The sequence below is a fragment of the Cololabis saira genome, chromosome 8 (genome assembly GCF_033807715.1).
Source record: "Cololabis saira isolate AMF1-May2022 chromosome 8, fColSai1.1, whole genome shotgun sequence".
NCBI lineage: Eukaryota > Metazoa > Chordata > Actinopteri > Beloniformes > Belonidae > Cololabis > Cololabis saira.
The window spans coordinates 13,422,817-13,450,055 of record NC_084594.1 but is presented as its reverse complement, the minus strand read 5'-3'; the positions used below and the strand labels follow the sequence as shown (position 1 = coordinate 13,450,055).

The window sequence follows — 27,239 nt, the reverse complement described above, 5'->3', positions numbered from 1 at the left end:
TTGCATCGAACAGTGGCAGCAAAATTCTACATTTTGCCCAAAATGCAGAGCGGATGATTTTGACATCAACACACAAAAACTCACCGGACTGTCCGATGCATTGGCTGCCCTGGAAAACATACTGTGCAATTAAAACTGTACAGTATGTAGTTGCGATCATTCTGTTCTTCATTGTTCAGTTTTTTCCACTTGAAAAATGTTTTGCATTTGTATGCATTCAAAGCACTTTTGACTTTTGTGTTTGTGCATGTTCATGGTGTTGTTTTGTTTTGGCCAAATCTTTCAGTGTTGTAAAAGCCAAAGTACCTCATATTTGCACTATTTTTACTATATTTTGAAAGTATAAAGCTTTTGTAATATTTTTCTAAGCCTAGAAAGGTTAAATAAAACAGTTCAAAGAAATACAACTTTATTTGTCAAATTATTCACCTGATAACTTAGAGGCATGGCAACTTTGTAACACATAAATCAATAACTACATCCAAGTTTTTTCAGTAAGTAAAAAACAGACCAAATGGTTTGCTCATCCAGTTACTCAAGAACACCACAGGCAGCGAGAAAACAACTAAAACAGTTTATTTTTTCAGACATATCTTGCAGTCACATTCATTAGGCAGATTAAAGCATCTTGGAAAGGAGTATCATCGTTGTTTACCACATGATTAAAAAGAAGAGAGATATCAGGGTAGTTCTCTGCAAAGCTCTGTTCTGCATGGCATCTGCCCTCTTCAGATGAAAACGGATCAGATCCAAAAGCAGACTCCCACGTCAGTGAGCATCTTAAGTCTTGCTCATACGTGTTTGCCACAACAGAAGCACATGGCAGCAGCTCCTCCGAGACTTTAGCTAGGCAGCCACCTGCTGCCAGTTCATTGGGTATTCCACGACCTAAGACATGGAATCAAAGCAATACTGGTCAGGGTGGATGGATTGGGAGTGGAAAAAATGGATCAATATTTTAAAATATTAAAGTGTAAATAATCATTTAAGCATACCTGGAATCTTGTGTGCATTCCATGAACGCACCACTCTGTCAAGTCCAATTTGGCTTACTTGACATGTCAGATTTGAGATGCAAAATTTAGTGAGGTTGTCCTCCATGTTCACAACCTCTTGGTCCAGCAGGTGCACCAGAGCCCGTTTAAGTGGATAGTTCACTCGATTGTTCACCTCTGGCCACAACCTCTCCACTCGAAGGTTCTGTTGATCAAAAGTCCAAATGATGTTTTTAGGTGAAAGGGAAATACAAAAGCAGAAAATGTAACAATACATTATTGATTTAAAAAAAAAAATCTGAATCAACTTAATATTCGAAGTATGTGTGTGCCACACATACAAGGGGTTTGACTCCATTTTTACATTACTTTTGATGTAAAACTACCTAATAATAACATGGATACTAACAAATCAAGTCAAGGGATAGATGAGATCATACACAAGTATGTAGAAATAAGTATGAACACATAAAAGCACCAAACCAAACACGAAAAATAAAAAGTGTATGTAGAAGTCAACTGTTAAGATGTAATCTAAACAAATGTGCAATGTAGTGCAATGTAAATCAATACTGGATGGATGTACATGGTGTATAAGGTGATTATGTACAGTATATGTCTACAATCTGCATTAGATAGATAGATAGATAGATAGATAGATAGATAGATAGATAGATAGATAGATAGATAGATAGATAGATAGATAGATAGATAGATAGATAGATAGATAGATAGATAGATAGATCTTTATTAATCCCTTGGGAGGGTTCAAATATAAAAAGTATGAAGTGCAGTTCAAGGTTAAAGGAAAAATAATGAATATATTAATAAAACTAATAGTAAAAAACATATTTCACATTACAGAACAACAATTGCACATGTACAGCAGATGCACAGGGTTTCTGGGAGAGCTTAGTCATGTTTAATAATGTTTAATACTCATCCCCAATTAAGGAAGGTAACACTAGTGCATGAAGCACCAATAATTTCTATTAGATCTTTCATACAACCCTTACCCTTGATGATTTGGTTTGGAGGTATGGTGGCCGGCTGAGGTTGTGTCTGTATCTTGACAGCCTCTCCTGCATGTAAAGACACAGGTAGAACTCCCTGCCATGATCAACCCGAACTTGGTCCCACATGCCATGGTTCACAACTGCAGATCTGGAATAAAATAATGTTTACGGGACTGCACTGAATTTAACTAACTCAATAAGAGTATGTATAATAATAATAATAATAATAATAATAATAATAATAATAATAATAATAAGATAATATAATAAGTAAGATAACACGGGACAGAAAAATATGACAATAATAATGGTAGTTGTGAATATATTCACCTGTATACATCCTCATAAATCACAAGGTTGTTTTTCACTGGCATGGTCGAATGTGCGACAATTTTGCTGCTGTAGCCATCAACAGCCAAAACATGTGTAACTCCAAACATCCCAAGCTTTTCATTTTGGTCTAAATGAAGCTTATGACCCATATACTCAGCATGGTAGGGAATTGGATTTAAATTACGAGCACCCTGGGGGAAAAAATAATAAAAAATATTTAGCACACAATCTTCATAATATGTTTTTATAATGACTCATTTGTACTATATATTTACAAAAATGACCAGTAAACAAACACATATTGTAGTTCTTTTAGTTCATTGGTCTAACTTTAATTTAGGGGCCATTTCATTAGTTGAACCGGTAAAATAGAGCACAATACAACACAGTTGTGTTGCCATAGATTATATCATTAAAGTTTTACCTGACGCCGGAATTCATGGTATGGCTGATGGAGCTCTCTTAGGGTTCTTCCAATCCGACCTTCTCCAGCATGCACCCCCAGTGAAGACAGATAGCCGGTCATGAATTTTCGGCCATATGATGGTCCCGTCTGTCACGGGATTTCACATTTACTGTCAGTGTTTCTGTATTCTATTCAGTATTCTATGTAATATATAATATTTGCAATATACTGTGGACATCTGAATAAAAACTTACCTCATAAATAGATTGAATCAAAGCGCTCTCCAGCTCTGCGTCTGATATATGACTTTTTCTCCTCAGATCATGCCGCGCACAGAATCTTCTGACGCTCATTTCTGAGCATTGTAGGAGATCCATCTGCTGCAACGTGCAGGAAATGTTCTTGTGCGTCAAACCGCTGTGGAACAAGTCCTTAATCAAATCTGTGTGTTGTTCCAGCGCCGCCATGGTAGCTATGGTTACTGCCGTAGAACCGCGTACAGAGCCATTTCCGGGTCACGTAAACCCGACAAATTAAATATTAAAATCAAATTCAGTTCTGTGTCCCGTTTTTCGATTTCGTATTTTTGATCTGTGCCTAAAATTGAAATATGAAAAACCAGCCGTTTTTCCGTTTTTTGTTTTTCATTATAAAAACAAAAAACAAAATAACCAGTCACTTTTTCATTTTTTCGTTTTTGATTGGCAATTGAAAATGGAAAGAACGAATGATACACGGATTTATTCGGTACTCAGTATTCAGCCAAGTCTTTAAATTTTATTCCGCTTAAGTTTCGGCCTCAAATTTTCATTTCGGTGCATCCCTAGTTTTTTCGGTGGGTACCACTGGTAGCATTCTGGATTCTTGTTAAAACATGTTATTTGCTTTATTTGTTAATAAAAAAAAAACGAATCTCTGGTTTCTTTCTATTTTATTCCAGAAGGGAGGGGGGATCTTCTGATTTAAAAAAAATCGTGATTAAAAATCGAGATCGTTCAATATGGGAAAAAAAATCGTGATCACTTTTTTTGCCATATCGCCCAGCCCTAATATATATATATATATATATATATATATATATATATATATATATATATATATATATATATATATATATATATATACACACATACACATCTCCCAGATGGGAGACACATGTAGCTCAGTGCTTAACTTTTATTTTCAATCCACGCTATATTCTTCTGGTTCGTTCTCTTATATGTTCCCCCTCTAACCCGGTACATACATAGGTTCCTTCCTCTAAACATCTGTTCCCGCTACAGTTTTAACTAAAAGAAAAGGCAGAAAATGTCAGAAAAATATAAAACGTAATAAAGCTAACTGGGTAGTTTTCATTTTTAGCTCTGTAGTCATTGATGGATAAAACATCAAGTAGCACTGGTGCCTAATGTGCTCCAATACAGCAGGTCGCATAATTTTATTATGAACACTGCCAAAACTCAAAATCTTATACTTTAACTTAAAACTTAACTAGAACTTAAAGTTTGCTTGACACAAATGAAAGTTCAATTGAAACACGTGGGAAAAACACCTAACCTTTTAAGTGATGTGTGTTATCAGGTGTAATGGCATTTTTAGGTTAGAAATAAGAACATTTCTTGGTAAGATTCTTAGTTTTTTGAGTGAAGGCAGTGAATTTGGTCAACTGGTGTAAGTTCAGGGTTTTTAAATGCACAGCCATGAACCTACTGTATTATATAATTTAGTCTTAGTGATGTCAATTAACATCTAACGTATATTTATAATTGCTCTTTAACTAAACAAAAATATGTTTTATCCGATTACTCAATTAATCGATGGAATTTTCAGTAGAATACTCGATTACTAAAATATTTGATAGCTGCAGCCCTAATATATATATATATATATATATATATATATATATATATATATATATATATATATATATATATATATATATATATAGATAGAACGAACAGCAGCAAATTCCCAATCAATCAAATGAATAGGTGCTAGGTTTATTTATTTATAGCTACATTTGCGCAGATATAATTATGCTGTTGCGTTGTACAAAGGGAGTGCCTGAAACTGTACCAAGCATTTTGATTTAAACATTTTTTTTCTTTCTTTGCCAGTTATGGTTAATGAATGTATAAAAGCCATCTATTTACTTTGACAATGCAACAAGAAGACGCCAAGTAGAAAATAGACAGTAAAGTTGAATTTTAGAACAAAAACAATTCACAGAACAAAATATACTGAATGAAAACACAAGCTGAATGTTATGACACTATCTGGCTTCACACAAAACACATCTAAGGACACAAAGTTACTCACACGCATACTCACATACAGTTTTGCTCGGTGAGATAAGATCGGGAATATAGTTGTTTGGCAAAGGCTGGTTACATCCTATAGTTACATCCTGATTTATAACAGTAACCTTGTCACACAAGCATAGAGAAGCTTGATGGGTAACTGGGTGCTTCAAGGCTAATTTGTAGAGTATTATTAAAATAAAACTCTGGTCACTGTGCAGCAAACCAAGGAAAACATAATATATTTTTTGGGTATTAAAAAAAGAAAACCACCACAACAACAACAATGCAAAGACGCGGCCGCCTGAGGCCTGTAAATGTAATTACAGAGCAAAAGGCAAATAGGTAGGTGCCTCCCACTGGAAAAGCATTGCAGTCATTTAATATGTTTCAGCTGGAAGAAAGTTATTGAACCTGAACTGATGCAGTAAGGAGCTTCTCATTCCTTTACCATGTTGGAAGACACATCCTGTGTTTTTGGTAAAGATGTAACTACGGTATTTCTCAGGCCTATATCGTCAAACAGAGCTGTAGAGATATAGATCTAGAAGGAAAATTCACAACGTGCAAACTCACACTCCTGATTGTGCTTTCCTGGGGCTGTCTTGTTCTATTAAATTCAAAAAGGGAAAAAGTGGTGGCTAAAAACCAACCTGTCTGTTTAAGGATGAGAAATAACCCACACAAGCCATCGGCACCTCAATCAACCACGTGTTTGAAGGAATCAGCAACCACTTTGAAGGTCAGGTTTTGTTATGAAAACCTAATTGGTGGTAAAAGAGCTGAGACGGTCTCCAAGTATTAGAAAAGATCACATATGGAGTCAGGTGTGCCTTTCCAACCAACATGCTTTTCAAATATGGATCCAGAATTAAGTTGTGACAGCGGAATCAGTCTCTTGTTCAGATCTGACACCGAACCAGGAATACGGGCAGTTTAATGAAGTTAATGACACTAACCAGAGTATCTCAGACCAACATCTGACACGTTCCCACAAAGGTTTCATATTTGTGAAGATGGGGATTTTTTAAAGATTCGTGATACATATTTTTCCAGTAAAAGCTGTTAAAAGCAATTGAGCTCAATAACATTCCTGTGGTCAAAGCTAAATTCAACATATATAGTTACAGTACAAATTCAAAAGCACTTAGTGTAGCCTCTGCTGGGCCAGTAAATGACACATGGCGGGTTTTGTAGGTATTCTGTGGCAGACAGTTTTTTTCTCACAGAGATGCCAATGGATGTCTGTGAAACCTTTGAGTTCTTGTTAGAACATAAGGACCAGAAATACAGAACAAACTTGACTTCAACATGCAACAGATGCGTCACAATTTTCTAAGAATGAGGCTTTGAAAAAATGATAAGATTTATATATATATATATATATATATATATATATATATATATATATAAAAAAAAAAAAAAACCCTCAAAGCACCCTACACAGCCTTAGAAGTATCTTGGGAATTCAAGTGATAATTTAAAAGCAATAGATGACAGAAATATAAGTCACGTTTCCAGTACGCTTTTTTGCAAAATGCTGAATTTGCAATAAAGGGGGTCAGTTTCCATTGAACTGTGTTATGCTGGGGCAGGGGGGCCATGGGATTGATAGCCGGACCCACAATTACACAGACATACACACCTGCTCACTCACCTACATGCTCACCCCACAGTTTCGGGGACAGATAATCGCAGTAGCCTAGACCTGATTTAGTTTTAGACACCTGGGGCCTCATGTACAAAGAGTGCGTGGATTTCAACGTGAATCCGTGCGTGGAATTCTTGCGTATGCAAAAAAAAAAAATTCAAAATGTACGAAACTGTGCGTACGCCCAAATCCACGCAGGTTTCTTTGAACTTCACAACCAGCGTGGATTTGAGCGCACATGTGGGAGCACAACACTCCGCCCCGTCTCCTCCCTCAAATACATATATTTGAATATAATAATTAAGATAATTATCCATAAAAAAACGCTCATCTTAACAAGAAATTTGCAAAAACAGGTAAAACAAATAAAAAACAACATCGGCTGTGAGCTGGAGACAGTCCTGTCAAAAGTTGAGGCCTGGAAAAAATTATTTGGAGGCATTTCTTCCGATTTCAGCTGCATTGCATTATGGGTAATGTTGTTCTTTGCTTTGTGTTGCGTTCCCGTGAAGAGTTGTGGTTTTATTATAATCGTACGGGTTTGTGAATGTTTATGGGCAGCGTTAGTGCATCATTACACTCTGCTTTTCTTGTTTGTATTTTAAGAACAGACACCAGAATTTAAGTTGGTGGATGAAAAACGGCTCCTCGTTCCGCTTTATTGTCACGCGTATTATATACTAACGGATTAAGACCAATGTACACGTTTATTGAGTCTTACACATTGTGGATGTCCGCGATCACCTCTCTCATAAGTATAACAATGTGAACAATATACATTTATATTTAAAACATGAAGCATCACGATCTGATTAATCTGCTGCAGAAAGACAACTTGTGCCAACGGGATTATCAAGGTGCAAACGTGAGAAATAAAGAGCAAAGTTGCTGTAACTAGGAGTGTTGCATCCGCAGGAGGAGAGACTGGTCTAGATCCCGGTCCGTCACCGGAGAAACACTTTCTGGATCCTTCAGCACCTGCAGCCGACTATTATCAGACTCTGAAAGTCGCCTAAACATTCAATAAAAACTTTATTCATCATTGCTGAATCACATCAGTTCGTACCAACCAACCTTTCCGTGACATCTTAGTTTTATTTGAAAAGACAACTTTACAGAACCGGTTCTTCGCTGCAAAATATATTTTAATGTTTTTCTGTCCAGACACAGTTATAGGATGTTTTAGGATCTGGCTTTAATCTCCAGTAGTCGTCCCATACAGTCGTCATGGCGAGTGATATGTCCGACCTGTCAGCAGCTCCCGCTGAAAGCATCATGTTGGTCTGAACCGGAGCAGCTGGTCCAGTTCAGGACAGAGATCCAGAAGGATCTTCTTGGTACCTGAACCAGCTGATGGTCCAGTCTTAGTCCTGGACCAGCAGGTCGGTGTGATCTGATGCATCAGCAGGTTCCTCTAACGGAGCCAAAGCTGCCATCGGGATTTGCGGGTTCCATCGTTGAGCTCCTGCCTTTAGTCGTTTGTTCAGATCATGTGGTTGATTGTGAGATTGTTGCAGCTCCACTCTTGTGTAATTTATCTGGTGATGTGGGGGCTGTCGTGTCCTTCATGTGGTCGTGAACTTATTGTTGACATCACGTTTCCTCATATTCTGCACTGCAGTGTGTGTCGGCAATAGAAAAAACCTCAGAAAAGTGCGTACGCCAGCCTTGGCGTGTGCGTGAAGGACTGCAACTTTCCACGTTCAAATCAATTTTTGATCATACGACCGTGAGCGTAGAAAGTGGCGTACGCACGTTTTTTTGTGCGCCGCACATTTTGATCATGAGGCCCCTGGAATGGTTGGTTTGTGTCTCTGCCTGTTCTCCTTTCTGTGTGTTTTTTTTTTTCTCTTGCAGATTCCAAAGGCTTGTGTGTGTGTTTTCTTGTGTTTCTCTCATTTCAGACTTGCAGCAGATGCCACCCCCCCTTCGTATCCTCTCCATATACATGTTTAAAAAATAAAAATAAAACTTTTTTTCTTTTTCAAAAGAGCTTCATGCAATGATGATAAAACTGGCGTATAAGCTTCTGGCCTGATATTGCTGGTGTTCATTTTTGTATCAATAAAAAAAAAACTGTTATCCTGAGTGTCTCTCTCTGTATCTTGTCCTACTAGACTTCTCTTCAAATCAATGAAAATGAACATCTTTGAAGAAGATGGACAAAAACATCTTTAGACTTTGACAAATTATTGCCACTACTGCTGTAGCAACAATAGTCAAATCATTATTCAGAGGCAAAGCCTTTAAGTAATGCAGTAATACATAATGATTAAGAAGTGTTATATACAACTACATCATATTAATGAGGCCAAAAACAGCTGTAAACTAGATTTTGATTACTTTAAATTGACCAACTACATCACATCCAGTGCTGCCAGAGATGCACAAAAAAAAACCACCATGTGAAAGGGTAAAAAAAAAGGTTTTCTCATATTATGCTTTTTTTCCTTTTCTTTTATTTTAACATTTGCATTTCCAGTAGTTTTTTTTTTGTTTCTTTTATTTAGCTTTTGGGGAAATATAGGGGTAATAGAAACACGACTACCTTTAATTCCCTATTCAATTTAGAGAGGCACATTTCCTGCTTGATAGAAACCCACACACCATTGTTATCCAGTCAACTGCAACGCTTTGACAATGCAATGAAAATTTGAGTATCTGCAGGAGTAGGTCACAAATCATGCCTTTATGTTTGGCAAGCATGACTAAATTCTCTGGAAAGAAGTCGTTTTCAGACTCAAACTTGCGACCCATGTCATCCTGGTAAAGATGAAAAATGGTGACAAATGACAGAGTGGATTCGGTTGCTTTGTTGCTGAATGGCGGCTGGAGGCACCAGTGACACAGTTTCCAGTTGTTGACACCAGATAGGGGAGGTTGTAAAGTGAGTCTGGAGCTGTAAATGGCAGAGGTTGCACAGTATGGAAACATTAGCCTGTACCCGTTTCTCTGGAGCTGCATAAGTGAATGCAGTCAAGATAGAAAGTTTCTTCCCATTTGGAAAGGCATTGTATACAAACCTTTGAAAAATAAATAAATACATTTTTGTCTAACGGACTGTTAGTTTAATCTAAAGATGTTAAAATTTCCTACAGGTAGATAAGTGAGAAAATGAAATCCCTTTAATTGCCCAGGGCTGCTTACCTGAGACGTTGATCGAGGTGCCCGCATCGATGATTCCACTGTTTGGTCGCACACAGTATCGGCGTGGCGCTGTTGTCTTCACTTTAAAACACACATTCCTTTCTGTTGGGTTGGAGAGTTTGAGGATTGCGGTGACCACGTCTGAGAACGGACCTACAAAGAAGGTAAACACAAGAATATAGTAATTATTAACATTTGCGCAGTCTTTTCACAACTGTAAAACAAATAATGAATTTCAATGGATGAAGGAAAAAAACTGTCACAAAAATAATAATGATTAAACAAAATACTGACAAGGCCTCTGAGGAATAAAAACCATAAATCAAAAGTGGAAAAAGATCACTTTCATTTTTGATGTTAGGTAAAGACGAGTTCCAGTCTCCATGACCACACACACACGGATTTCCAAATACCATTCCTCGGCCAGGTTGCTGAAATGCCAAACACTACAAAAACATATAAATCACGCAAGAGCGATGGAGAATAAATCTGTCGCGAGCACACAAACTCAAACAAGTTCATAATGAGTTTGAGGTGGACAATGAGAAGGAGACTTAGCAAATAAGTCAGCCAATCAAGATTAATCAAAAAGTACATCCCTCATACGCTGCTGCAGGGTAATCAACACATTGAGGGAAAAAGGAGAAAAAAATGTAATAAAGTATCAAGGAATAGATGCAGCCAGAACAAAAAAAGTATTTAAACTGAATGATCAAGGACAGAGGAAGAGTTGAAACTTCAACAGATGTATCACATTGTACCAGTTATATTGAAACGTTTTTTTTCTGATTTTAAATTAAAACCAGAGTAAACTGTACGTACAAATCAGGAAACAATCTAATTGAATTGGATGCTTTTTTCCCCCCAAAACACAATTAGGTTTTGATTGACAATTCCTTCAATGCCATTTCTTTTTTTCAACTGGTTGAAAGTTGCTTGTGATTTAAAGGGGACCTATTATGAAAACCAGGTTTTTTCTTGCTTTAACATATATAAAGTGGTCTCCCCTCAGCCTGCCAACTCAGAGAAGGTGGAAAGCAACCAAATTCTGCAGTGTCTGTACAGCCGCCTGGATGAGCCATCCAGTGTGATGTGGCTTCTACGAGCCGTTCAGATTCTGAACTTACATAGGTTGGCCTCCGATGCGTGAAACCACGCCCACAACTAACTCCGCCGGCCGGAGCTTCCACCATTTTTTCGTAGCGGTGTATCGCATCATTCAGGCAGCCAATCACCTCCTCAACTCCTACGATGGAAAGATACGCTAAAGAGCACTCTTAAGCAATGTGACATCTCACCAGACACATGGCAACTCGAGGCTTTGGAGCGTTCCAGCTGGAAAAACACCACAAATGCTGGCCTTAAAAAGTTGGACGATCTGAGGCAGCAAAACAACGCACTTAGACGTGCACGTCGTCATGCGCAAAGGGAGGCCACTGCTGACGGGAGCCTAGGAGCATTCAAGTGTCGTCACTGTGACCGAAGATGTACAAGCCGCATTGGCATGCCAAGTCATGAGCGTGCCAGTAAGAAATAAAAAAAAAAAATAAAAAAAAAAAAGACATTGGAACATGGACGTTTCGCAGGCAGCCATCGTCGACTCAACGGGCAGCTTTGCTCATTATCATAGCCTCCCCGCCCACTCAGAATCCCGCATAGATAATGAGGTTAGACACTGGCATGCTGCAGACATGGCTCAGAGGCTGAATTTCTAATTTATTTAGCAAAAACAATCAAAAGCTTGTTTTTAAGACATCCAAGGCCTGTTTAAAATAGGTATTAGATGCCATAATAGGTCCCCTTTAAACAACCCTGTAACATACTGATGAGAAATGGAGAGTATTAAAATGTCATGGACACAAATGACACCATCTGTTTGTTTTTTTCTATTGTTTTATCATTACTATTTAGGTATATAGTGGCAATTTCCAAGAATAGTGCAGGCACAACCCTTAAAATCCCAATGCCTCTTCTGCTGCACATCTATGAGAAAGAAAAACAAACAGGGTAGATAAAGTTATCTACTACTTGCAGCTAGGATTGTAGATTCAGGCCACATCTCTCAAAATCTCTAAAAAGGCCCACTGAATTAAGTTGCAAACACCTGTCTTGTCAATAATACAGATAAAGGAAAAACTAAAATGGGAGCATTCAGTCTCTGCAATTCTTGACAGTTTAAAAGGTATTTTAATAACCGTGTGTATTTTTCATTGCCTGTGAGAGTACATGAGAGTCCAGGCAACTATGGAATAAGAAGAACATCTCCAATTCTGATACTAGTATGGGAAATATTTGCTTATTCTAACAAATAAAGGAGTATCAGGATCTGAAATTATCTTTTGTTTATGCACTATTTGATACCAGACAATTAATAGTCACATTTTATTTTAATTGCTCTAAAGGTCAGCACAAGCAAAGTTTTGCAAAGTTGTTGGACTGATTTTGCTGTATACGCCAGCTGTGAGTGTTATTTCTACTACTACTACTGTCGTTTAGCAAATGCTTTTATCCAAAGCAACTTACATCTGAGACACACACGCCATGGAGCAATTAGGGCTAAAGCCTTGCTCAAGGGCTCAAGGTGGTTCATCTTGGTTGCCATTCCGGGGCTTGAACCGGGGTCCTCCAGACCCAAGCCCACCTCTGTAGCCACTAGATTACCACCCCGTTGTAATGCTCTTTATGCAAGGCTGAAGTTACCACAGGTGATATGAAAAAAGAGCAACCATGTTAAGTATTTAAGGGGCCATCAGGTGAAAGAGCATCAGGAGTTTATTAAGTCAAAGGAGAACATGGAGGAAATGCAGCAGCCAAACTTGGAGCTGGTACATAAAGTCATAATAAAAACAGGTACAATTGTGGAATCCGTTATCCTGGATGACCAGCCCCTATTGATCAAGGAAAATATAGGATTTTACCACTTAACTGTACATTTAGAGTTGACCAAGTTGTGAATTTCTCTCTGAAACTGCTCTCCCCGAACTTTACAACAGATATTTGGACAGCGAGACATGCTCCGTGTCTTCAAGTTTGACGGCAGACTTGGTGAGTATCAAACTTTTCATTTTTAAAGTGTGGTTCCAATTAAATGAGCTGAAGATCAAATGCAAGCAAGTCAATCACTGAAGCAATTGAGGGGGTACTGGAAAATTGGAACATCCCCAAGTCCAATGTTTTGAGTGAGAATATGGGAAAATTGAAAAAAAAAAAGAAAAAAAAAAGAAGAAGCTCTGTCTGAGTTTAATGAGTTGAGTTTTGGATGGTTTGTACATGCGTTGTCCCAGAAAAGCGGAGTGATGCTCTGGTGACAATCATACTAGCTTAGAAGTACACATAATAAAAACAAAAACTCTAAAATGGCATCGGCTCTGTACTCATACTGGCTGATATCTGAGGCCCGGGATTCAAAATCAGTGTTGGAAAACAAAATACTGGTATCGGACATCTCTACATTGAATGAAACAAATACGAAGACATAAATACAATGAATGCTGGGGGAACTTAGCCTGACAAGTGTATTCATGTGGCGCGAGACTACAAAAAGTGGACTGACTCCTTTAAATAGCAAGCAATGTATGGGTAATGTATTGTCTTTGTACAAAAATACAAAAGGCTTAATCACAACTCATGAGGCAACCATTCTTTGTTAAATCTCTCAGGGACTTCGTTTGAGTTTGTGAACCTGAAATTTCCAAATTCCCCTCAAATTACTGCTCACGTCCTGATAAATCACCTAATAAATACAGTGCTGACAGAAACTTTTCAGACTCATTTATCTTTTCTACATTTTGTTTTGCTTCAGACTCGTCACCGGTCTAAACACAATTTTCCACAAAAACACATCTTGGGAGCATGTTGTTAATTTGCTATCATTGTTATTTGTGTAATTTGTTCAGAATAAACCTCCCAAATACCTTAATCAGACAAGTATCATCTTAGCAGATGTATACATTGGTGATCAGTAAATAACTTATCATGTGACTTTTGTAATATGTAAGAACACATGGATTCCAATTATAATCAGACTGACCAACTATGCAATATCTTAATTTTAGGGAGAGTTTTATTTGGTACTGATGAATCAACATTGACACATACCTCATCAAATTCAGTTAATGAAAACAGCAGTGGGTCCTATGGATAGTTTATATCCGCTGTAAAAATATAAGGATTTAACAGTCGATATCTTGTACAAATGTTTCAGTTTCTTTGGAAATTCCCAAAGCTTTTTTGTTGGCTCTTGAACGCAGGGGGATATAAACCTGCACAAAGCAAATTGGACCAGTTTCCTTTTCTAGTCAAAAGAAGTGATATTAATGTGCACAGTACCAGAAACTGTTGAATCCTGTACTTTATACAGCACTCCAGAGTTTCAAAGACATCGCACTGATGTAGCCTTGCCAACATCTCCCAACTCAACCAATATCTTTCTCTGTAAGCAATACCCAACATTATTTTTATTCCTGTTATTTTTGGTAATGGCTTCTTTATTGACAGAATACTGCAGAGGTTGGGTGGAAATTTCATCCTAATGTTTAGTGGGATGGGAATAAACAACAAGTTTTTCTCCAGAGCAAATAGTGACTGTTGGTGACAGCTGGGCTGACATTTAAATCGTTTGGCTTTCTCCCTCGCTCTGAACCTTCACCTTTCTTACTGAATGTGAGAGGTGTGTCTAAGAAAAAGACACACTGCAATACTCAGAACTACTCAACCTCAACTATTGGACAAAACAGCATGACAATAATCTTTCATGCTGTTAAAATTCCTTATTTCACAATACTATCACTGTCCATCTCTGTTCCCTGGTGTTTTCCTAGTAGCACCATTATAAAACATTTTACTAATTCTCAATCATCTTTTTCTGATGTTTTTAATTAAACTACCTTTGACTTTATTGGGGGCAGTCTATTTATTGTGTACTTTCGTGCACTATAAAAAATGGTTGGATGTTTCCTTTTTCTTTTGTTATTTCTGTAGACCTGGCTGTCCAACAAAATAAACACATACACTTCGTGTAATTCAGAATAAATGTAAGCAGAAAAATGAACTAAAGAAACCAAACAGATCATTAAAAAGAAAAAACAACAACACACTGAGAATCTTTTAAATAAAATAACATATTTATCAAGATAAAACAAAAAACAATCAGGACACAATGTTCTCTGCCTTCATGAGACAATCCACATGGGCAGATTCAGATTTAACAACTTGATAATACTTTTGCAAGTTGGTAAATATATTTTCCCTCCCTTGATTTACAAAATACATTTAAAAATAGTAGTAAAACTAGCATTTCCTATTTAGATAACCTTGTAATTTCTATTCAACAATTACAACAAACGGATGTTAGATAGGCCAAGTGTTCTGTTCAGTCCATAATGAAAATGAATGAAATAATCTTTATTTCGGCTTGTACACACTTTTTTACAAAACAAGATGAAAAGGTAAAATAAACATTTCTTTAGCCGAAAAGGTGTAGGCTGAAGCCGTAGCTTATAGTGCCTATCCTTTTTATCTTAAGATCAGCTTAAATATGAGACATTAGCTTTACTCCGTGGAAACAAACAATGCATAAAGAAGACAAAAATAAATAAGACAAAATATAAAATTGACGTTTAACATTCTAGAATGTTTTTGATAATATACATTATAGTTATAGTGTTTTATATTTATTTACGATATTTTCTTTAAACATTTCCTTAAACTTTAAGATAGAACTGCATATTTTTAGGTCGTTGTCACAACTATTCCATATTTCTCTAACCTTAATTGATGTCTTAATTGAAAAAAAAAAAAAAAAACATGAGTTTCCCCCTCAGGTCATAGCGGGTTTCTTTTATTTGGAACAGGTCCTGAATGTAGTTTGAAAGTAGTTTCTGCTGGGCTTTAAAGGCAAATTGAACAGTTTTCTGCTCTACTATATCATGGAATTTTAGAGTATTATATTTAATAAAGAGATTATTTGTTGGTTTATAATAGTCAAATCTATTAATTATCATTAAAACTCTTTTCTGTAATAGGAAAATAGGGTTTGTGTTTGTTTTATAGGTGTTACCCCATACCTCCACACAATAAGTAATGTATAGAACTATGAGTGAGTTATACATCAAAAACTGTGCTCTTTGACAGAAAAAATAATTTGTTTTACTTAATATTGCTAGGGTTTTAAACATTTTTGATTTTACACTATTTATATGTGATTTCCAGCTAAGTTTATCATCAATTATTACCCCCAGGAACGTATTTTCGTATACTCTTTCTATTTCCATACCACTAATTTTAATTATTTGATTTTTTTTTAGTGCCAAAAATTATGAACTTAGTTTTAGTTAGGTTTAATGATAGCTTATTGATATCAAACCATGCCTTCACATTTTTCAGTTCCCCTTCCACCACATTCAGCAGCTGCTCCAAATTCTTCCCTGAACAATAAAAGGTTTGTATTGTCAGCAAACAAGACATATTTTATTATTTTAGACACTTTACAAATATCATTTATATATAATATGAACAATTTAGGACCTAGCACGGAGCCTTGAGGGACACAGAAGGTGACTCTTTCTAGTTCCGATTTAACATTACACCTGACACCATCTCTCTAATTTATTTAATAAAAGTTTATGGTCTATGGGTATCAAATGCTTTCTTCAGGTCAATAAACACCCCCACTGTATATTCCCCTTTCTCGATAGCAGTTGAAATTTCCTCTACTAGTTCCATCACAGCCATTGAGGTGGACCTATTACCTCTGAACCCATATTGATGATTGCTCAGCAGATTGTGTTTGTCTATGAATTTATCAAGTCAATTGACAAACAATTTTTCTATTATTTTTGAGAATTGAGATAGTAATGAAATTGGTCTGTAATTGTTGAAAAGGTGTCTATCTCCCTTTTTGAAAATGGGTATTAGTTTGGCTAATAGTTTATTTTTTTAAGTTTTGTATCTATTTTCGGTTTCTTTCGTTCTATGTTTTTATATAAAAGATTTTTCTTTTTGCATGCATTTTCAATCCCCCTTGTTATCCAGGGGTTATTTTTGTTCTTGGGCTTTGCAGCTTGTTTTCTTAAGGGACAGTTCTTAGATTAAAAAAAGACTTAAATTAGCCCACCACAACAGGTAGTTATAATAGTAAGAATAAATTTAACAGCAGCAAAGTCTTGTTGCGTGAAAACATGGAGCCACGTCACGATTAGCACAGGCATCAGATTCAAGATTAAGTTTCACCTCACCAAACATCCAGAGCAAATGAAACTTCCCTTCCCCGCTGAGCAAAAACAGAGAGGAAATTCATACTTTCACAAGCTTGGCTTGACATCTGACGTTTTTAATGAAAAGGTGCTCATACCACACCGAAAACCGTACACCTGATCTACTACATCCTTAAAGTTTCTCAGGATAGCATCCAAATCATGAAAACCACAAATGACAGTTAAAAACAATTATGAAAAGGTGATATTTGAAGCGGCCCTTGCTAAAAGTAAAATTTTATATCTTGCAGATAGTGAATGGGGCTGCTGTTTGTTAAGGTTTTTTTTTTTTTTTAAATGCCATCCCCAACGGAATAAAATGTAGAAAATGTGAGAAAGTCCAGTGCCTAGTATTTAAGAGTATTTGGTTCACAGATGGTTTGTGCCAGAGCCAAGTTGAGACTAACAGACCTACTATTTATTTTCTGAGGTTTCACACTGCATGCCAGCATATTACTTTGGGCCTGAGTATATGCATGTGATTTGTGATATAGTCTAGAGTACCTTGACACATAAATCCTTCTGTCTTGTTAACAACCAAGCATTAACACACAAGATTATGTGTGCTAACGCTTTTTCTAAAATACTCCACAAACACTTTGGGATCAAATTCTTATCCACAGCAGTAAAATAGCTACAGGGAGAACAGGGACCAGCAGGAGATGTTGCAGCCTCAACAGCCTAGTTTCAACATCACAGAGACAGTCTAGGGTTATATATCAATAGAAAGAAGACACTGACTGAAGCTGCATAGATCCATAGAAAAACTGGAGCGAGACATTCTAGATGACTCTTAAATACCCTGAAAACTGATCTCTAATGTTTCTATGAGAAATAAATGCTGTTTGGAAGGAAAAGTGGAAAGTACAGGCAGACTAACATTCTTTTAATGGCTTATCTTCTTTTTTTTTTTTTTTTTTTTTTTTACTTTCATTGGTTAAACTGACCTGACGTGGTGATAACAAACAAGCTGCAAAATATAAATGATTAATAAGACACAGTTTCTAGTATTGCATGCATGCTCTACAGCAATCATAGTAAATTCCTGATTCTTTGCTCTATATGCAAGTGGAAACAAGGAAAACAAGAGCTGGCAAATAGTATTAAAGTCTGATTTGTACTACTATAATGATGATGACTTAAAAACGACTTAACAGGAATTTGGCCTAAAAGATGAATCATAGCCTGGCCAAACATACCCAGTTAATTCACAGAAATTCTTCCCTGTTAAATGGACCTGGTACCCCTCCAACTCCCAGCCCTTTCCACTGTACAGGGCAAACAGAACCAATCACAGTGAGGTGGAGGTGCGCTTTATGCAAAGACACATACAGAGTTTCCGTGAGCCGGTATCGACAACAAGCAAGATAGCTGCAGAATTGCTGATAACACCTTGAATCGACAAGTTTTTAATGCAAAACTGCTAACGGTCATTTGTACTCCACTACGCACCACTTTGGATGTCTTTGGTTATAATAGTCCGGGCTCATTCTTTGCATCAAAAAAGGTAAATTTGGATGTCGGGCCAGGCTAGGTAAATCAAGCAAAACAATTTTAGACTTGCAATGACTTGCTAAGATAGAATGAGAAAGTGCCTTTGCTGGAAATGTAAATACATTAACACTTCATCTTAAATACATATTTTTTTTATATGGGTTTTGTTGATTTTTTTTTAATTCACACATAATACAATTCTCTAAGATTGTCCTCTTTCACTATATATTATTACGAACATTTTTCTCATGCCTTAAATGTACCTGTAAAGCCTCCAACTGATCCAAAATGAGGTATCAAGAGTTCTGATGACAATTTGCAGACGTCATATTTCACAAATTCACTCGTCAGTGCCCTCTTATTAATTCTGAAATAGAATTTTTAATTCTTATTATCATAACAAAAGCCTTAAATAACCAAGCTTAAATCACATTGTAAAGATCTCATAGTTTCTTATTATACCAGCAGCCCTTCAATCCCCAACTGCAAGTTTGTTGGCGGTTCCTAGAGTTCCCAAAAACAGAATGGGAGGCAGAGCCTTCAGTTACTAGCTTCCTCTCTTGTGGAATTATAAATAGGACTGGGTCTAATTGAAATACAGTTGCATTGAATGTACTCCGAACTTCTTCATCTCTCTGCAAAGTACCCTAAGCTGATTTTTGAAATGGGTGCTATATAAAGAAAAGTAGTACCAAATAATTCCTGTTGCAACTAAACTATTTTGTTTGTCCTTGTAAGGCTGTACAATCAATTTAAAATGACAATAGTGGCTTCTTGAAATAATGGAAACAAAATAATTAGAGTGAAAAAAAAGACAAGTTTGACAGCAGTTTCATTTCATATTGTGCTGTAAATACATATTTCCTTCACAATCACAGGCTTCTGCCTCCATTAAATATCACCTAATTTTCAAAAAAACCCAGAGAAATATATAACAATTCATTATCTGAGAAAACTTAGTCCCATGAAGTCCAAATTTAGTAAAATAATAAACCGTTTGCAAAATCGGATAACAATCGTGTCAAGCAATATTGATCTCAATGCTTACCAAAATCCTTCATAATTGTGATACGCACCATAATCAATAAATAAACAAAGCTGGAGTTCATAGATCAGCAAAAGCCCTTATTTGTGTGAGCTTAAGATGAATGCTGATGTATGTAGAAGAATCATCTAAAGATCATTGACAGTTGTGTTAAGTAATATCAAAATAAGTTGGTGCTGTTATTGTTGGGCTTTTAAAAGGTTCACAAACCAAACATCACTGGTTATGTTGCATTTAAAAGACTAGCAGGTGATCCACAAATATGTCTTGTAAGAGGCAAGAATTCACTGTATGTTAATCAAAAAACTAAAAATAGGACATCTGTCAGCAACACCACAAGAAAAGGGTTTACTATGTCAAATGTAGACCTTTTTAATTTGTTCCAACGCAGATACAATGACAGTCATGCCTACAACAATAGTAGGCCTGTGTTGAAAAAAATCGATTTTCCGATTCTACATCGATTCTCATATTAATTCCTAAAAATCGATTTTTATGTCTAAAGATCGATTTTTTACATCACTAAATTACAACTTTTGGGAATTTTTTGTTTATGCTCAAAAAAGGGAATGTTTTGTTGGTCACGAGAATAACTAATGCCTTTAAATATGTTTAAAAGGTATGAAAGCATTACATTTTTCAGTTATAATTGCATAGATTGTCTATATTTCATTATTATATACTGTATTGGGGTTACATTTGCATAAAATGCTAAAAACCAAATTCTCAAAAATTAAAAACCGAAAAACACAGAAAAAGGAAAAAATTAAAACGGAATGTGGGAAAAAATTTAAACAATTTCATACGGACTCTGTTTGCTGCCTGGGTCTGATTGATAATTCTGACCCACAATGTTTCTGAAAGCAGTTATATCAGCATTCTGGGAGGTGATTGGTCCTTACAGCATCATTAGTTGCCAATACTTGGTGTTTAATCTCAATATAATACTAGTATGAATATGTTGCATAACTACAGTCATATAATTCAGGCAACAGCTCAAAAAACAGTTTTAATAACACTAACCCAAATCAATATCAGAATCGGATCGAACCAAATCTTGATAATGGATTCTGAATCTTAAGAATTAGAATCGAATCTTGACATTTGAATCGATCCCCAGCCCTGAACAATAGAATAGAATAGTATAGAATAGAATAAACGTTATTGGCCAAGTATGAACATGCCAGACAGGGAATTTGTTTAATTTCGTTTTTTTTCGCTCACTGAACCCAGATTTAAATAGTTACAAACAGTAATAGACAAATGGCTCTTATTAACATATACAATTTAAAAGTGAAAGGTGCAGCAGTATGAGGTTATTGAAGGGTGCATTGTAACAGCATATTATCATTGTGGTTATTATTATTATCATCATTATTATTATTATAATAATAAGTGTTTATGTAACATTGGTCAATGTGACATCTTTCAACCTGATGTCAAGCATAAATAAAAATGTACGTTATTAATCATAAAGCCCGGACGATAAGGGCTGCAACCACGTTGATGGTATTAGATAGCATAATCTCCGCACAGGACTGTAAAGTTATTAGATGACAGCTGGCAGCCAGCAGACCGGACAGCCAATCAGAGAACAGCTGAGAGCAGCCAGCAGACCAAGACAGCCAATCAGAGAGCAGGTAAGAGCAGCCAGCCGAGGCTGCTAGGGATGTCAGTTCATGAGCGCTGAAAGCATTTAGTAATGTTTGTTTCTTAGTTTGTTTGATTATTTCCGTCATTTCCAAAATAGGAATCCAAATGCAAAAGAAATAAAAGAAAAGAAAACAACAAATAAACATGAAGTTAATGCTAATATTCCATTAGAACACTATTTTTTTCTCTTGTATACTCATTTTCTACTTTTTATATTGCTCTTTTTATATCATTTAGCTGTTTATTGGTTTGTGGATTTCTATTTTACATTTTGTGTATAAACCGTTGAGCTTGTGTGTGTTTTGGCTGCTGCACGATTGAATTTCTCCTCTGGGAGATCAATAAAGTCTAATATTCTATTCTATTCTATTCCATACCAATGTATATTGTCATGCATTTAAAAGAACTGTTATCACTGAGCTGATGCATGATTCTTGACCTGTCAATGCTCAACTGCTTTAGAGGAAGTTGCTGCAGGAGAAATGTGTGACAGGGCCGGGCTAACTTAAGGCTGATTCATGCTTCCGCGTTACACCGACGCAGAGTGTACGGTGTACCCTGCGTACCCTACGGCGTAGCACCGCGTCAGGCTTTAGCCGGCAGGAGCTAATCCAATCAGCTAACCAGCTAACCAGGCCGGCTTTGGCTCTCCCGTGCGAGGGCAAACATTGTCAACAAGTCCCGGAAAGCCTCCCCCCGGTGCGGGTCTCCCTGTACCGGGCCCTCCCCTCTCACCTCTGAATCTGAGTTCGTGCTGCGGCTCCAGCAGCAGAACCTGCTCCTGCCTGGCCATGTCAGACAGCTGGGGTGGGGGGGTCTGTCTGTCGCACCGTAGGTCTCTGTGGGTTCACCCCCGTGTTGGGATGTTGGCAGGGGCTGCAGCGTCCGCGGGGAGGCTGTTTTATCAGTGAATTAGCGGCGCCGTGGTGTCCACTGCTAAACGCTGCTGTGATGCAGCAGGAAGGGAGTCGGGCTGGTGACGTCACTACCTCTGCATAGCCGTCCGGTGTTCTGTCAGTTTCTGCTACCTGCCGAGGAATGCTGCTTGGTGCTTCTGCGCATGCGCACGGTGGATTTTTCAAAGTTTGATTGGCACGTCCATGATTTCTGACTTGCACGATGTAAAATTGATAATATGGGATGTTGACAGTATTCGAGTTGTAAAAAAAAATCAGGGGGGATGGTGGATTTTATCATATGGGGACAGATCATTTGTGCTAATTACAAATAAGATAATATATTACAAATAATAGCACTGACCAAAACACCTGCAGAAATACTGCAGGAATGACATAGCAGCAGTTAAATGCTAGTACCCCTCGCTGCAGCCCTGCGGAAGGGGGCGGGGCGTCGGACATCACAGGGGCGGGGCGTCGGACATCACAGGGGCGGGGCGTCGGACATCACAGGGGCGGGGCGTGATATCAAAATGACACAGCACCATCTGGTGGCCATTTCCAAATGCAAATTTATATTCAAAGTCATCATTTATACAGATGAATCTCCGAAAATAAGAATACCGTGCAAAAGTTAATTTGTTTCAGTAATTAAACTCAAAAGGTGACACTAATATATATACTCATAATATGCAAAGATAGATATTATATAAGATTATAAAACATACTTGTGTAATATAATTATTATGTTTAATATTACATAATTATAATAAAAATATATAGATTGTCATTGGGTATTGAGTGTGATGAGTAGGCTAGCACTAAAAATCATTGGTATATATATATACAAATTACATTTTTTCAACAACAAAAGAGGGACAAGGACAACAAAAGCAGGTGTTTTGTGTTAATGTGTTTATTCATTCATGAGATTATATAACTAAATATAAAATACTATCAATCTATTGCTTTAAGACAAGCATTTATCAAATTAATTCAAAGTGCCTGTATGAGACAAAAGTAAACTATTTTTTGTGCCCAACAGACAATAGGCAAAACAATGACACTCAATAACAATGACAGAATAGAGAGAGATAGACAGAGATAATTTTGGTCATTGAGATGTATGATCTACTTTTTTATACCTGTTCAAAGTATTGTTCTCCAAAAGCAGCAGGCACCACCATCTTCGCAGAACAGGCATGTCAAGCTGAAATTATTGCTTATTTCACTTTAGTGCACAACATAAAATGCAATCTGGAAGATGTAATTTTCAGTGCCGAAATGTACTTACAACGGAGTAGTCAAACTGCGCATCCAGGACAATGTACAAGGCAGACTGTACCAAAGCCATCTTGCCACAGGAGAGCTCGCTCACTTTAACATTGTGTTTAATGGTGCCTGTACTGCAAAACAACCATAACTTACTCAATTCTCAACAGATTTTCAAACAGTTTGGTTTGTTATGAACGTCAGAGATGTATGCATACTTGTGAATAACTATAAACATTGAAAAAAGTACGTTTATATGAAAATAACCAAAACAGATAGCTATGACATTTATATTAAATCAATATTTCCATAGTATTCTTAGTAACATTAATATTTACATTATAACATATATATATATATATATATATATATATATATATATATATATATATATATATATATATATATATATATATATATATATATATATATATATATAACATGTATATATATATACACAGATGTTATAATGTCATGATATAAATACATCATAATGTAATAATATATAAACATGTTATAATGTAATAATATATATATATATATATATATATATATATATATATATATATATATATATATATATATATATATATATATACATATATACATATGTTATATGGTAATAATATGTATATGTATATATGTTATAATGTAAATATAAATGTAAATATAAATGTTACTAAGAATACTATGGAAATATTGATGTAATATAAATACCATGTTATAGCTATCTGTTTCTGGTTATTTTCATATAAAAGTACGTTTTTCAATGTTTATAATTATTCACAAGTATGCAGTGTCATAACTACATCTCTGACGTTCATAAAAACCACACAGTTTGAAAATCTGTTGAGAATTGAGTAAGTTATGGTTGTTTTGCAGTACAGGCACCATTAAACACAATGTTAAAGTGAGCGAGCTCTCCTGTGGCAAGATGGCCGCCGTGTGACGACGTCGCTCTCCATTGGCGGACGAGTCATCTAGTCTTTATATATGTCTATGGCCCCGCCCCTGTGATGTCCGACGCCCCGCCCCTGTGATGTCCGACGCCCCGCCCCTGTGATGTCCGACGCCCCGCCCCCTTCCGCGGTGCTGCAGCGAGGGCCTTCTCGTTAAATGCAGCCTTCGGTAAGCTTTAATATCCACTGGGCTTACATCAAATACATCAAAACACAACAATAAAAAACAGTTTTCTGAACTTATCAATATGACTCTGTCCTTCACAGGATAAGTAAAATGGATCACTGCAAAAACTCAAAATCTTAACAAGAATATTTGTCTTATTTCTAGTTAGTAAAAGAAAATCTCATTACACTTAAAACACTGGAAAAAACAAAAATGTTTTCACCTGTTTCAAGTAGGTTTTCACTTGAAATAAGTAGACAAATCTGCCAGTGGAACAAGATTTTTTTGCTTGTAATAAGAAGATAAATCTTGTCCCACTGGCAGATTTTCCTACTTATTTCAAGTGAAAATTTACTTGAAACAGGTGAAAATTGTCAAATAAGTTATTTTTCTGGTGTTATTTTTCTGGTGATGACTCTAAATGTTGAAATTGCAGTAAAACCACATTCATTGATGAAATGACATAAGGGATGGAAAGGGGGGATGGCAGTTTTACAGGGGGGATGATTTTGACCATTTTTATTTCAGGGGGGGATGCCATCCCCCCTCATCCCCCCTCAACTCCAGTACTGGATGTTGAGTATTTGATCCAGGGCTGCAGATCCGATGTCAGGATTGGGGGGACACCAACGTGATTTAAATTTTTTGCCAATATGCAACTCATACCATGCCATAAATTGGTAAAGGCTCGCCAAAAATGACTGCACAGGGAATCATTTATTGTGCTTACCTTTCTTGTTTATTTGTCCTAAACAGCCAACAGTGTGTGTCACTGCTTACTTAACTGTTATATTCGTAAATCATAATTTTAAGGGTTTTGGGCATGTAGTGTCTACTCATCTCAAATTCTTCTCACCATCTTCCTTTTAGCCTATGGGACTACTTTATGCACGATCAATTGATATATGGATGAAATATGGAGCCCTAAACAAGTTGTTTAAACTAACTGATCATGTTATGGTGGTAAACAGTTCTAAAAAAAAAAAAAGGGCCCATTGCTTTCATTCTGTACACCTCAAAACGCACCGTGGATGTATTATTTTTTTAGAAATATATTTTTAATAAATATTCTACATATTCAACCTTTAAGTCTGAAAATACATTTGTTCAGTTTTGAATAATTTAGGGTATTTTTATTGGGGGGGACAATTCATGTTTTTCAGAAATTGGGGGGGACATGTCCCCCCCGTCCCCACTGGAATCTGCACCCATGATTTGATCCTTCAAAATACACGACCCATGACATTAATTGCATTTCACTTAGTGAACATTATAGGATAAAGAGAAAGAAAAAAAACAATTCTATCACTTTATTTGATATTCATTCAGTCATTCGCCTTTATTTAACCAGGCAGGTCATTAAGAACATTCTTATTTTTTTTTTTTTTTTTTACCTTGTCTGCACACATATTATTGATTGATACCATGACGGTAGAAACCAAAGGTGTATATATGTGCATTATTACTATATGTAATATATACATATATATACGCACACATATGCGTACACATACATAAATATACACATACAAACCTAGTGTTTTTTTTTTTTTGGGGGGGGGGGGGGGGGGGGGGTGACGACATCCACTGCCAATCCAGGAAGCAGGAACACACGGAGACACACGTCAAGCACTGGAAATCTGCAACAAAAAACCACAAACAAAGCACGAAACCGGCACGGAGCCATCCAAAACACGAACAGCAATCGACCTAAATCTTGAGATCTGATCGCAGTCTGAGCTAAGCTATCGCTACCGCTACCTAAACCCAAAAACTAGAGAGCCAGCATGCAGGTGAACAAGCCAAAAAAAAAAAAGAACATTCTTATTTACAATGATGGCCTGGCAAGCGACAAGGACCACTTGGGGGAAAAGGAAGTGGGCTAGGGAGTAAAACACAGTAAAATTGTAGCTCTGCAAAGGTAGAAAACCATTAGGTAGCATTTTCTGGCAAAGCAACAGAAATTGGCAGAACACCAGGAGAGGGGGTGAGGGTGCTGGTGCCTGGTGGGGTGAGAGGGGGGGGGCTGCAGGGGTGAGGGGGTGACGGAGTGAGGGTGCTGGGGGGCTGAGCGGGTGAGGGGGTGAGGGGCACCCAGAGCCCACATTTAGATTCAGATGACTTTATTAATCCCATTTATTAATGGGAGGAGGTTCCCTCAGGGAAATCTACATCTCCATCTCACACACACACAGTCATTTACAACTCAAACACCCCAAAAACCAAACACCCATATCAAGATAAAAAGATAAAAAAGTAAAAATAGAGATGAAATAGAAATAAAAGATAAAACTAAAAAGTGCAGTGCCATAAAAAGGGGTTGTGTTTTATTGCACTGTCCTGGTTATTGCACAGTTATTGTACTGGAGGGGCCCAGGTGGGATGACCAGCACCCCATTCGTCTTTGAGGAACCTAAATCCAGAGTGAAGACGTGTCTAATACGGGCAGGCTGTTATTTCAGCTGGAGGAGTGGAGCTTCTAAGATTACCCAATATCAGCTGCAGTCACTCTCAGAGGTGGAAAGAGTTCTCAGACTGACTATCAGTACTTGATGTAGGAACAAAACCAGTTTTATAAGGGTAAAAAAAAACAGAAAATATAATGAAATAAACATCACAGGCTAAGATACCGTTTTGGCTCTAAATTTCCTTC

The 27,239-nt window shown here is 36.8% G+C and overlaps 2 protein-coding genes across 2 annotated transcripts in view; both read right to left on the bottom strand.

The window, feature by feature from the left end:
- vapb (VAMP (vesicle-associated membrane protein)-associated protein B and C) overlaps positions 1-22,308 on the bottom strand; it is a 48,619-nt gene extending 26,311 nt beyond the window's left edge. The window contains exons 1-2 of the mRNA XM_061726805.1: positions 22,029-22,308; positions 9,849-10,001 (exon numbers count right to left, since the gene is read on the bottom strand). Coding sequence (XP_061582789.1) covers positions 9,849-10,001; positions 22,029-22,086 — 211 coding nt within the window. The 5' untranslated portion in view covers positions 22,087-22,308. The remainder of the gene's footprint in view (positions 1-9,848; positions 10,002-22,028) is intronic.
- LOC133449284 (uncharacterized) lies at positions 578-3,691 on the bottom strand. Its single transcript, XM_061728418.1, has 6 exons — positions 3,005-3,691; positions 2,769-2,897; positions 2,342-2,535; positions 2,012-2,159; positions 996-1,200; positions 578-888 (listed from the first exon to the last, which is right to left on the bottom strand). The coding sequence occupies exons 1-6, from the start codon at positions 3,215-3,217 to the stop codon at positions 584-586; spliced, it is 1,194 nt and encodes a 397-aa protein (XP_061584402.1). The 5' UTR covers positions 3,218-3,691; the 3' UTR covers positions 578-583.
- Positions 22,309-27,239: the final 4,931 nt, after the last annotated feature.